The sequence below is a fragment of the Aotus nancymaae genome, unplaced genomic scaffold, assembly GCF_030222135.1.
Source record: "Aotus nancymaae isolate 86718 unplaced genomic scaffold, 86718_ANA_hifiasm-v0.15.2.pri h1tg000014l, whole genome shotgun sequence".
NCBI classification, from domain to species: domain Eukaryota; kingdom Metazoa; phylum Chordata; class Mammalia; order Primates; family Aotidae; genus Aotus; species Aotus nancymaae.
This window is the reverse complement of record NW_026988425.1, coordinates 33,952,203-33,965,453: the sequence shown is the minus strand read 5'-3', so window position 1 is coordinate 33,965,453 and position 13,251 is coordinate 33,952,203. Positions and strand designations below refer to the sequence as shown.

At 38.0% G+C, this 13,251-nt stretch overlaps 1 protein-coding gene across 6 annotated transcripts in view; it reads right to left on the bottom strand.

Moving 5' to 3' along the window:
* Positions 1 to 13,251, bottom strand: part of RAI14 (retinoic acid induced 14) — a 188,169-nt gene that overhangs the window by 12,730 nt on the left and 162,188 nt on the right. For 4 of the 6 annotated variants that reach the window (XM_021671870.2, XM_021671869.2, XM_064375918.1 and 1 more), the window contains 8 exons: positions 10,566 to 10,623; positions 9,459 to 9,529; positions 7,044 to 7,150; positions 6,212 to 6,390; positions 5,939 to 5,967; positions 4,794 to 4,880; positions 3,789 to 3,875; positions 950 to 1,004 (listed from right to left, as the gene is read on the bottom strand). In XM_021671870.2, coding sequence (XP_021527545.2) covers positions 950 to 1,004; positions 3,789 to 3,875; positions 4,794 to 4,880; positions 5,939 to 5,967; positions 6,212 to 6,390; positions 7,044 to 7,150; positions 9,459 to 9,529; positions 10,566 to 10,623 — 673 coding nt within the window. The remainder of the gene's footprint in view (positions 1 to 949; positions 1,005 to 3,788; positions 3,876 to 4,793; positions 4,881 to 5,938; positions 5,968 to 6,211; positions 6,391 to 7,043; positions 7,151 to 9,458; positions 9,530 to 10,565; positions 10,624 to 13,251) is intronic. The other 2 variants (XM_021671872.2, XM_021671871.2) reach the window with 1 other exon arrangement.

Sequence of the window (13,251 nt, the reverse complement as noted above, 5' to 3'; positions counted from 1 at the left end):
TGTGCCTACTTAAAATCCAAAGTAGAAAAAAGTTAGATTGGGACAGTCATGGAGGTGACATGGTGGCTTCTCCCTCATAAAATAATGTGCTGCTCAGGTGCAAAGAGTGCGGTTAGCAGACAGTAGAAGCCTATGGACCTCATCTGAAAATAATGTTTTTAATGTGTGAGATAAAACATACAGGCTACAGTAACTTAAGAGCTTATTTGGTAACAATAACAAGATCTAGCAGCAGGTCTAATAACTGCCATAATTTTTAGTAGCAATAGTGTCGATATTTCAAGAAATCTGCAATAACAGTAAGGTGATAGGAATTCTCTTGGTGACAAAATCTCTGGTATGCTAATACCACTGGGGCTTATTGCCTATATTCATAATTGAAGAAACTGCTAACATGTAGTTTGGGACAAATGAAAATAAATATGTATTTTTTAAAATTCAAATTCAGAGACTCTTTAAAATGCAGGTGAAGGTACCCTGAAGTACAGAGCATGTCAGCTTGTGTGCTACTGCAGCTCTGTGCAGGCGTGCTGTGCTGGCTCATGACTTTTTTTTTTTTTTTTTTTGAGTCTTGCTTTGTTGCCCAGGCTAGAGTGCAGTGGTGCGATCTCAGCTCATGGCAACCTCCATTTCCCAGGTTCAAGTGATTCTCCAACCTCAGCTTCCCAAGTAGCTGGGATTACAGGTGCTCGCCACCACACCCAGCTAATTTTTGTATTTTTAGTAGAGATGGGGTTTCACCATGTTGGCCAGGCTGGTCTCGAACTCCTGGCCTTGTGATCCACCCGCCTCAGCCTCCCAAACAGGTGCAATCCACTGCGCCCAGTTGGCTCGTTACCTTTTTACACAGTACCCCAGCTTGGCCTTCGCACTCTTTAAATGGACATCAAATAAAGTTTGGTTAAGGAAAAAACAAAAACAAAAACAAACAGATGCTTCCTTATCTTACCTGTAGTACTGTCACTTAGTCTGTCTTTGTTTTCTCGTATGGAACTGATCTCAGCCTATTGAAACACAAAAATGATTTAAAAGAACATTCCTAAATGTAACACTGTGCAAAAGAATCAAGCAGACTTTCCTCCTTGAGCTTATGCAGAGCAGATCTGGTATTATCCTACTAGAAAAGCAGCTAGAAAATTTCAAAGAAAGAGGGTATTTTAAGCTATAAATGAGTAAAAGTGACAATTAGCTACTAAGTTAAATTTCTAAAACATTAGAAGTTCCAGAAGGTATATTCTCTAAATATTTTTCAAAAGTTTCATTTAGTGAGTACAATGCAAATACAGTTAAGATTACAATAATTTCTCCAAGCTAGAGGTGATCAGAAAAAAAAAATTACAATAATTTCATGTAATTGCTAATTTACTGAGTTATGTACTAAAAACTGAGATGGCGAATACTGCTTTCATAATGAAGTCAAAGAGAAGTCGTATATAGCTGCATTAGTTATACATTGATTGAAATATTTTAAATCAGTTTTTTTAGCTTTATCATTTTATAAATTATCTGCTATTAAAGTTATTATTAACCTTTCTAAGGGTAATGGTAATAAATGGTCTTAGATTGGCAATAGAGTCCCTAAAGATTTTCTCTAATCCTTTGTCCCTGAATATCTGTTAATCTACTGTAAAAATTCTTGGAACTTCAAAGCCATACTTTCATTTCAAAGCATTACAGTGGCTTGCTAAAAATTACAATGTGGCATCCGAATGAGCCACAGACAGTAAGAGAATTTTTCAGCAAAGATACCTTTATAAAAGCCCAAATGCTAAAAAATAAAGTGGCTTATTTTTAGTAAGTGCTTATCTTTACAAAAAGTAGTCCTTTCATTTTTATAATAAATCTACTTGTTTATACATTCTTCACTATATAAGGTATAATAAACTGCATCTAGCTAAAGTTTACAATTTGAGGAGGTTTTGACAGATGTATACCTATGGAACCAACACTATAGTCAAGATAGAGAATCTGTTCATTACTAAAGGTTTCTTCATGCCTTATCCCAACCAGTCCTTGCTCATGTCGTTCCCTGACCATCACAACTCTCTTTTTTTTTGCATTTCTTAGAATTCTTATAAATGGAATGTCATCCCGTATGAATTTTTTGGTGGGTGGCTTCTCTCAGCATGATGACTTTTCAGATTCAACTATGATGTCACTTGCACTACAGTTCATTCCCTTTTATTGGCAGGTAATATTGCATTATATGGGTATATCTCATTGTCTTTATTGACTTGTTGATGGACATATGGATTGTTTCCAATTTGGGGAGGTTGTGAATAAAGCTGCTACAAATATTTGCATACAAGATTGTGTGTAAACATATAATTTCATTTTGGTAAACACCTATAAGTGGATGGCTGGATCATTTATTAGGTTTATATTTAACTTTTAATGAAACTTCCAGCTTTCCAAAGTGTTAATAGTTATGCCATTTTATATTCCCACCAGCAGAATATGGAGTTCTAGTTCTGCCACATCCTCACTTGGTATTTTTAGTGTTTTTAAACTTTAGCCATTTTAAATAGATACCACTTTTTTTTTTTCTCCTTAAGCTAACATAGGAATAAATATTGCTTTTTATCTTGATTTTTGTTTTGTCAGAAATGACAGTCTGTTATACTCTACCTCTGAAAAATCATTATTCGTGATGTTATTCTTTGGATTGCATTGCTTGTTTGAGGCACAGTCCTATCAGAAGATATTAGGTACTAACTACAAGAGTGTAACTTCCTTGCCTTGTCTTATATAGGAATCCATCTCAAGAGTTTATTAGTAAAGTCTAAAGTGAGAGAAATGACAGGCTGGTAACTTTCACACCTTTTTTTAAAAAAGTTAATTTATTTTTTAGTTGACAAATAAAAATTATGTACATTTATCATGTACGTCATGATGTCTTCAAATATGTACATAATGTGAAATGGCCAAGTGGAACGAATTTATCTCACGCACTTATCATTTTTTGTGATGAGAACACTTAAAGTCTACTCTCTGAGTGATTTTCAGAACCCAATGCGTTGTTATTAACTATAGTCACCATGCTGTACAATGCATCTCTTGAACTTATTCCTTTTATCTAGATGACATGTCGTATCCTCTGGCCAACATCTCCCCAACACTTCCCACTCCCCTAATTATCATTCTAATCTCTGCTTCTATGGGTTCAACTTTTTTAGATTCCATATAAGTAAACTTTGTTTTTTTTCCCCAACCTCCGAGACGGAGTCTCACTCTGTCGCCCAGGCTAAAGTGCAGTGGCACAATCTCGGCTCACTCCAACCTCCACCTCCTGGGTTCAAGTACTTCTCCTGCCTCAGCCTCCCAAGTAACTGGTATTATAGGCATGAACCACCACACCCAACTAAATTTGTATTTTTAGTAGAGACAGGGTTTTGCTGTGTTGGCCAAGCTGGTCTCAAACTCCTGACCTCAGGTGATCTGCCTACCTTGGCCTCACAAAGTGCTGGGATTACGGGCGTGAGCCACCGCACTTGGCCCTCTTGTCTTTTTCTTTTTTAAATGAAGAAAATCAATTATTAATTTGTAAATTTAATTTATTCAATTATTTAAAAAAATTTTTAAATTATTATGATACATACTAGCTGTACCTATTCTTGCATTATGGGGTTCATGCCAGAACAAATAGTTAAGGGGTACTTCCTGGTGAAAAGGTTGTGAACCAATGATTCAGAAGCATATTCTGTTTTTTCCCAGTGTTATATAACTCAAAGTAGGTCTATCATGTATCTTAAAATACAGTAACAAAACTGAATACAGAAAGAAAATACCTTGAAGGGTGGTTCAGCAAAAAATACTGATTCCTGTCCTGAAAGTGGCGTTGAAGTTATTGATCTTGGGGAAGAGACATCACTTAACTAAAAACAAACAAACAAACAAAATGAAAATTATCCATGAAGAATGCACCTTCAAACTCTTTTCTTCCCCAGTGCTGAATAATGACCTGTTTAACCAATGCAATGAAATCTAACAGTAAGTATCCTTGGCATCAATTAATTCAAGGGTAGAATATTTTCAATGCAATTCAGCTACTTCAAATACTTTCTGAAAGTTTACAGAATATAACTTTGTTCCTATATTAAAATCATTTTTTTAATCTATAAAACTTTTGTTGCAGGTTAAGAATAAGTATGCTAACATACATTTAAAAATACTTAAGAGATAAGCGATTCCTCTCTACTATTTAAATATGGATTATTCTCTTTGTGGCCTCTGAATTTTTACATAACAAGTCTCGACCTGTTTTTCCATGCAGTTACATAGATTACTGAGCTTCCTCCTCTATGCAATGGTCACTATAAGCTAACAAATGAAAACTACTTTTAATATTAGCCAACAGTAAATGTAATTAGAAAGGCAAATATATTTTAGCGATGTTTTAAGAAACCAACTGAAATTCATTTTCAACTAACTGCCTCATTGGCTACTCATTCTCCCACTCCTTACTAGATCTTTTAATATAAGGAACTAAAAATAAATTGAGCTTATCTTAAGGGAAAAGTGTCTGTGATAAGATTTTGAGAAATTTCCTCGAGACTTTTCAAAAAGAAGCTGTTCGATTCTACTGTTTTAAAATAGATAAGAATCAACATTATATCCATACTAATCATCAAAATCCTTCTTACCACAATTTGTAATTTAAAACTGCTAAGGAAAATTTTAAATATGCACTTAAAGGTCAGTTCTAAAGCATTCCTTTTTGGCCTAAACAAAATGACAAATCTATGGCTTTTTTGTAGTATGTTTATTGATTGTTGGTTTGCTTTTGTTTTTACCTGGGTAGGACTGATAGGAGGTGGTGGAGCTTTGCGTTTTTTTGGAGTTCCACTTCTTTCTGAGCTTATTTTAGAGACTTGGTCATGCTGAAAGTTATCACAGTCCAAAGAATGGAGGTGGGTTAGTTTGGTTAGTAAAGTCTGAACAAGTAGCTTTATCAAACACATGAGAAAAACCTCAAAAGTTCATGCATTTCTTACTTTATCAAAATCTGAAATCTGCTACGAACATAAATAATATGCATGCACCAAGTATTCTTCTAGCAGCCCATGCTTTAATAGCAAGAAAATAAAAACACATAAGACAAAACCAGATTAGGTTGGTGTGGAGAACTGGCAAAGTAGAGGTTGACATCTACCACAATTTAGAATCCAGAACACAATCATAGTCAGCTTTCTGTATGAATGAAAACCAATGGTATTTTCCACACCTCTGTATTATTTCCATTCCTTTTTAAAAGACTATGAGGGAAAGGGATAACTTCAGTTTTGAAGGTTATTGATAAGTATTACAGTTAGCACATATATTCAGTATTGAGTATTTGCTGTTTATGATTTCTTCAAGAACCTAGATGTGTAAATAAATAGAACAACAAACATACACTGTTCATCAAAAAACAGTGACAACGTATTTTTAGAAAAAAACTACACAATAACAGGGCAAACTCAATTTCTGCTTTCTGTAACATATATGACATTCTAGAAAAACCCTAATTAAAAGAAAAAGCTAAATTCTCTTATTTTCATTAAATAGCTAACATTTTCTGGGTTGTAGGTCTGTAGCTCATGTGATATTACAAGTACTCAGAACATTGTTATTCAGTCGCAGAGTTTAAGCCACATCAAACGTTCACACCAATAGGAAGTATGAGTTAGTACATTTCAGAAAAAGATGAACATATAAGTAGCAAATTTAAAGTTACATGCTTTTGAAATAAAGCAAATTATTAAGAAAACCTTTACCACCTTATAACAATGAATCATTTATTTCAAAGATATTTCAGTCCTTAAGTATTTTCAGTAGTCTTTATTATTTTACTGTTGGACCACAAAGTGGTTAAATCTGAACAGAGTGGTTAAATCTGAACTTCAGAATTCCCACAAGCCATAAATGAAACATAAAAGCCTTCCCCAAAGATAAATACCTGCTTTGGTTTTGTTGAGGTCTTTAAATCTAAAGAGGAAAAAGTGAAAAAAAGAACTATAAGAACCATAATGATTCATATTCACTTTGGGTAGGGGGATACACACACATACACACACATACACCATACACAATATTTTTTAACACTCCATTTTTCTTCAAAAGTATGTTTAAAAGAATAACAAAATATATCATATTGCACACATTCCTTTATCCTTTGGGGAAAATGGAGTGGATAAATTTAAAACAACACTGGCTATTTTCTTTCACATACCAGCATCCTGAGAGATTTTTGATAATAGAAGGCTTTGAATTCCTGCATGTTCTGAGAGTTTGGAATAATGTAAGGCATTGTGTCCAAGAGAATCTACAAGGGTTAGGTCTGCACCCTTTTTAATTAAGGCTTCCACGATGTTAGAGCTGCCCATCTCACAGGCCAGCATGAGAGCAGTTCTAAAGGAAAAGGGAGACACAAAATTAGTACTAACAAAATGTGCAAACTCTTTCCTGGGAAATCAGTTGTCTTAAAAAAAGAGAGAGAGAGAGAGAAAGAAGATTAAGTGCAGTTAAACCTTTATTACACTTAATCTTTGGGGAATTCGAAGTGGAATGCTATCAAGATGAAATTAGTAATTTTTTTTTTAAACTTCAGATTAAATCAAAACATTAAACCATGTTTAGTCAAACAACATAATCTTCTATACTAATTGGCATAATATGATGGGATTTAATATGACTGGCATGAATCTTATCCTTTTTCACCTCAAGCACTTTAAATAACATATACGTTGCTAAGACCATTTCTCCAAACCAACCAATCGGTTTACTTTATTTTGCATAGAAAGTCACAGGAAATTGCTTATTCATGTTAGCATATAATAGTCTCCTCACAGACTTAGCCAGCAATGATGTCCACAGATGTCTGGGGAAAATTGCTTTTAGGTCAACGTAGATTTTTGATTATCAAAAATAGTAGAACTTTAAAAAGGTAAGAAGTTAAAACCCCTTTCCAACAAATGATCCAAAATACAGCTATGATATTTTGAAATACTCTTGGAATGTGGATATCACTGAAGTCACATGATTTCTGCCTAATTCTGGGGTACCTTCCACTTTTGTTCCTGGAATTGACATCTGCTCCATGATCCAGGAGAAAGTGACAGATCTCACTGTGAGCATTTTGTACAGCAAGAAGCAGCGGTATATTCCCATCCTAGGAGACAAATTCAGATTTAGATTTTAACTCAGGCACAAAATGCCAGAATTGCAAAAGTCAGCCCCTGTTCTTTGCACTGCTTTTCCTAACTTGGATTGCTGATCTAATATCTGGTCCATCTTGATATTGTGTCCTTATAGAGCCAACAAGTGTATGTCGGTACAACTCTTCTTACGGAATTTCACTGAATGCTAGCTTTTCCATAGCAGCTCTAACTTCTTGGGCTGCTTGTTCCCATGGCTATCACTGTTTGGGTGATCGTGAAAGAGGGTAGAACACAAAGTGTGTAAAGGCTCAAGGCAAGTGTACCGTGTGTACTGAGGGATGGTGCTGGAGAAAGGAAGGACGAATCTCCGCACGACATCAGACGATCCCACTGCCCTGTAGGCAGCTTCTTCCCTGTGCACTGATGATTATATATCCTGCCATTCCACTCTTACCAGAAAGTATACTTTTTAGTAATCTTGCTAGGTATCAAAACATAACAAAAATTAAGAGCCTATGTCTATTACTAACACATGACTAGATAAAGAGACGCATAGGAAGAATAATATGTTATGACAATTGCAACGCCTTTGGGAAGAAGGAAATCTAGGTCTCCAACTCATATACAAACCATGTCAGGTGGATTAAGCTTTTAAACATTACAATATAAAACAAATGATGAAAAATACTAGAAGAATATATATAGGTATTTTCTGTAATCTTAGGCCTGACGCAAATAACACAAAACATAAAGAGAACTTGTTATTCTGTTGTTTCTTTTTCCTGGAATATACCCTACGAATCCATCGACAGTGAGTTTTAAGGTAGGAGCATTGAATAAGCAAAGGGAAAAGAAAAGTTATAATATATCCAACTATTTAAAAATACAAGTGCTGCTTAAAGATTGAGTATTGTCAGATAGCAGAATTTCAGACAGATTTCTGGGCATTATCTCTGTGAAGTTATAATACTTTCTACTTAGGAAGTATGGCAATTCAAGGGATATGAATTTGTTCACAGATTATATCTAGTCACTTCACAGAATCTCTATCAAGTATAAGTGTCTGTGTGTCAGTTCTCACGCTGCAACATGAAATCGTGATAGGTATATAAATTTATTCTCAAAAGAGCCTGGTGAAGTTAAAATAGCCTAATAGTGGTCTTCAAAGTTGGGAAATTCTACCTAGACGGTATTCAAGGTGATAGTTGGGGTGCAGAAAGAAAGTAGTAAAATTTGTTTAGACTTTTTATTTTTTAAATTGAAAAAATTAAGTTTTATTTGTAATTACATTGATGGTAGAAAACATGGATAGCCGTAGAAACAAATACACCTATTTAGGAAATACATGCTGCAAAATGTTTTTCTAATGCTGTAGAAACCAATTAACCTTCTTCCCAGTTGAGAAAAAAGCCATGCAGCTCTCTGCCAGTGCTCTTTTAATTTTATAGAAATACACTCTTTGAGGCTGAAGTAAATCTGACTGATTTTCAATGTGAAAATAAAATATAAAAACTGTTCTTAGAGTTATTTGTAAACAGAACTAACATCAGAATCCTCTGAATGGTCAGAATCATCTATTTCAGAAAAATTGGATTAATCGAATGAATCTTCAGCCAATTCTTTGAGAACGATGTTAACATCACTCATAGGAATGCTACGTTTGCTAGGATTTGACATTTTCGGCGATCGAAAATTACTATATTTTGCACATGGAAATACCACTACCAAAAACAGGATGCTCTAAACAGACCTTTAGATGTCTTTTGTTTCCAAAGTCTATATACTAGAGTGATGCGAAAATAATAATAAAAGTGAGCTATTTCTTTATCTGGCAAAGTTATCTTGAGGTAAATGCTGCATTCCCCAAGCGAGTATTCTCGGGGCAAACAGGAAAAGGGTTAAGAATAATACATAAATCCATTTTGCAGAAGAGAATCTAGGTTGAAAAGCAATAGAATTTTGCCCAGTGAGGCTGCAGACCAGTTATCAGTTTGTGGCCTGTTAGGAGGTGAGCGAGCATCACTACCCATAAGATCAGCGGCAGTATTAGATTCTCATAGGAGTAGGAACCCTCTTGTGAACCGAGCACTAGAGGGATCTAGGTTGTGCCCTCCAATGCCTGATGATCTGAGCTAGAACAGTTTCATCCTGAAACCCTCCCCACCCCCATCCATGGAAAAATTGTCTTCCCCCAAATCAGTCCCTGGTGCCAAAAAGGTTGGGGACTGCTGGTCTAATGTCTCAGTAACTCTAGAGGTATCCCTCTGAGCTCTAGGAACCAGTGTCTACCTTTATATCTAGTGACCACCTGGTACTCACCAAATCTTTGAGGTTTATGGGGCTCTTGTGTTCGCAGAGAATCTGCACAGCTTGAAGGCAGCCCTGCGCCACTGGAGGAAGGAAAATAGAAACACCACAGCCAATCACAATTATTCTCACAACCAGGGGTATCAGACACTTCAGGAAGGAAATGTTGATGTTCTACCCATTCTACATGTATTCACTCTAGTTGCACTGAAGAAAAATAGTGTTAGGAAGGTTAAGAGCGAGGTGTTTTGCCAGATGTGGTGGCTGATGCCTATAATCTCAGAGCTTTGGGAGGCCGAGGCAGACGGATCACGAGGTCAAGAGATTGACACCACCTTGGCCAACATGGTGAAACCTTGTCTCTACTAAAAAAATACAAAAATTAGCTGGGCGTGGTGGCATGCGCCTGTAGTCCCAGCTACTTGGGAGGCTGAGGCAGGAGAATCGCTTGAACCCGGGAGGTGGAGGTTATAGTGAGCCAAGATCACACCACTGCATTCTAGCCTGGTGACAGAGCAAGACTCCATCTCAAAGAAAAAAAAAGAGTGAGAGGTGTTTTACATTACTGCTTAATTTCAGAATTTCAGAGTTATGCAGGCCTAAGGCCAATGTCTGCCAGTTGCCTTTAGGTGAACATTTGATTCAGCTTTTCACAGGACTTAGCTTTTCCACAACTAGCCATAAAACACATGTGTAAATCTAATCACTCATATTTCAGTGTCAATGTTTGTCACTTGAAGTTGTGTAATTGTACTTAAACAAAATGTTGGTAAATAAAATTGACTGATGTTCATAAAAATCCTCAAATTAAAAAGTCTGTATCACACATTACCTGAAATCTACAAGTGCTTATGAATATCTTAGTTTAAAAAGCAATCTTAAACTAGTTAAAATATATTAATCGTGATAATTTTCAGTGGTCGGGTGGCAAGGCAACTGATGAATACTAGGCGTACGTCTCAGTAAAACTGCATATTTTACAAATGGAGTAAAATGGGAATATCTAGAAATGATGACAGAAAAGAACACCAGGAATAGTATGGAAGGTTAATGGTTTGAATAAGGATAAAGTTAGTGTTTCTAATGGCAGAAGAAGACAAAAAGGAGAATGAAAATTACCTGCATAATGTAAAGCTGTTTTCCCAGAGCTGTCAACGCTTTCGGCTGGGCATTTAGACTATAAGACAAAAATAAATACATCCATATAATAAAATATGCTGCACCAATTCTATTCAGTTCAGACTTTTCCTGCAAGGTATGATGTGACTTATTAGGAAGACTATAAATATAAATAAGCCCCAACTGCTGTGCTCCAGGAGTCTATAGTATCCTATGGCGAAGGGGACTCATGTCTTCGGGATAGGCAAACTCTCCCACTCTTCGCTGCTTCACCAGCGAAGTGAAGTGAATACATCTAGAGTGAATACATCTGTCCTCTCCTTCCGTCATCACTCCAGCACCCCACCAGCAAACAGACATGCTCTAGCTCTCTCATCTTGATCCTGTCTTTCCCCCATCTCCTGCCCTTTCTGACCCCCTTCACAAAACCAGCTTTCTCTTAAGGATGACCCATATGCAGACCATGCTCCCCCATCTCCATTCACTCCTGAAACCACTGCAGTTGGGTGTCCCCTTTTGAGTCCAAGGAAATGGCCCTGGTCGAGGTCACCAACAACCTTCATGTTTCCAATGACAGTGAACATTTCTGTCCTCCTCTCTCCAACCTCTCAGCTCCTAGAGCCTTGCTTGGCGCATCCTATTCTGCTTTTCCTCTTGCGGCTCCTCCTCTAGCCAAACAGAAACCCCCAGGGCTCCTCCGTGCTCTTCCTTTGAGCTCTCTTCCTGGTAAGCTCCTCCACACCCACAACCTGAAATACTAATTAGAAGAATGGATGCTAGTGACTCCCAAATGCGGAGATCCCAACAGTACAACAGTAAGTGCTATGTATTAGCTCTCACGTGCCAGGCACTGTTCAAAGAACTGCTTCAGGTCCTCTAATGACCCGAGGTAGATACTATCATTACTCCCACTTTCAGATGAAGAAACAGAGGCACAAAAAAGTTGATAATTTGCTCAAGTTGCAGTAAATCTGCCGAGCCAAGATTCAAACCTAGACAGGCTGGGTTAGCACCTCAAAGGTAGCCTGGCTAAAATCTCTGGCTTCCCCTCCCCCATGACCTGCCTGGACTACCATCTTCATCAACAGCATCATCATCAACCAGTGATTCAGCTTTGATCCTCCTCCTTCTCTTCCTCTCCTCCCCATCCCCCCTCCCCAGTGGACAACCAGGTCTTGTCAATTTTTTTTTTCCAAAACTCACCTCCAATCTGCCCTCTTCCTTTTTTTGTTCCCAACATCCTTGTCTAAGACAGCATATTCTCACGTGAACAGCTAAGGTAACCTCCTGGAGGGTCTCCCCAGTTCTGCATTTTTCTGCTTTTTATCAATTCTCTAAACAATTAGAATGCTCTTTTAAAATGGTGACCATCGCTGTCTACTTAAAAGCCCTTCACAGTACCATGCTGTACTTAGGATGATCTGCAGTCAAGCCCATCATGACATAACAAGGCCCCACATCCTGCGCTACTTTTCCTCCACACTAACTCTGCCCCAGGCCCACACACTGGCTCTCTTCACTCCCTGGACAGCACCTTTCTACCTCAGGCCCTTTGCACACATCGTTCCATTTGCTTAGAACACTTTCCTCTTGGCTCTTTGCATCCTTGGGAGGTCTCAGCTTAATATCACCTCCTTCATGAGGTCTTCCTGGAACCTCCACTTCTCATTCCTCTCTCACAGTAACCCATTAGCTTCCTTCGTACTGCTGTGCAATCTGTAATGCTTATTTGTAGATTATTTATCAGACTGGGAGCTCCACTGGGATAGGGACAGCTGTTTGTCACTGTTTGATATGATGCACAGTGCCCAGGAAACATGGTATGAGAAAGGGTGGGAGGAATAGCTGGGGGTTCGAGGAGGGAGACAGCTATTTGTTGTCTTTTTTTTTTTTTAGACGGAGTCTCACCCTATGGCCCAGGCTGGAGTGTAGTGGCAAAACCTTGGCTCGCTGCAACCTCCACCTCCCAGGTTTAAGTGATTCTCCTGCCTCAGCCTTTCAAGTAGCTGGGATTATAGGCATGTACCACCATGCCCGGCTAATTTTTGTATTTTTTTAGTAGAGATGGGTTTTCACCATGTTGGCCAGGCTGGTCTTGAACTCCTGACTTCAGGTGATCAGCCTGCCTTGGCCTCCCAACATGCTGAGATTACAGGCATGAGCCACCACGCCTGGCCTGAAAGAGCTAATTTGAATTTGAAGAATCTCACAAGACTCTATTTGTGCTTATTGCCGTGAGAAGGAAGAACTTTACATTGGTCGCCCCTGGAGAGGGGAAATGGCTCCAGCAGACAGGCAGTAAGAGCAAAGGCCTGGAGAGCCCAGGGAGATCCGTAAATGCAGAGGGTGTAGGAGTGGGGGCAGCAGGTGATGGGGATCTCAGCACAGAGAGCCTCGACTACTGAGATAAGAGGTGAAGAACTAGCTAGAGAGCAAAGAGGAACAGGACCTGGCAAAGCAGCCCAACAGGAGGACGCGGCCGAGGTTTTAACCACCATCCAGGAAGAAGAACAATCTGGATGGTTTGGCAGTTAGAGGAGGTAATAACACACTACCACTCTAGTGAAATGTCTGCCCTTCCGTGGTAAGAAGAATGGAGATTAAGTTACGACTTACCATGCTTTGGCCTAATTTTAAAACAGCACAAGGAACTCTTTAAAGGTTTCAAAGATTCCGAAGAAAAACC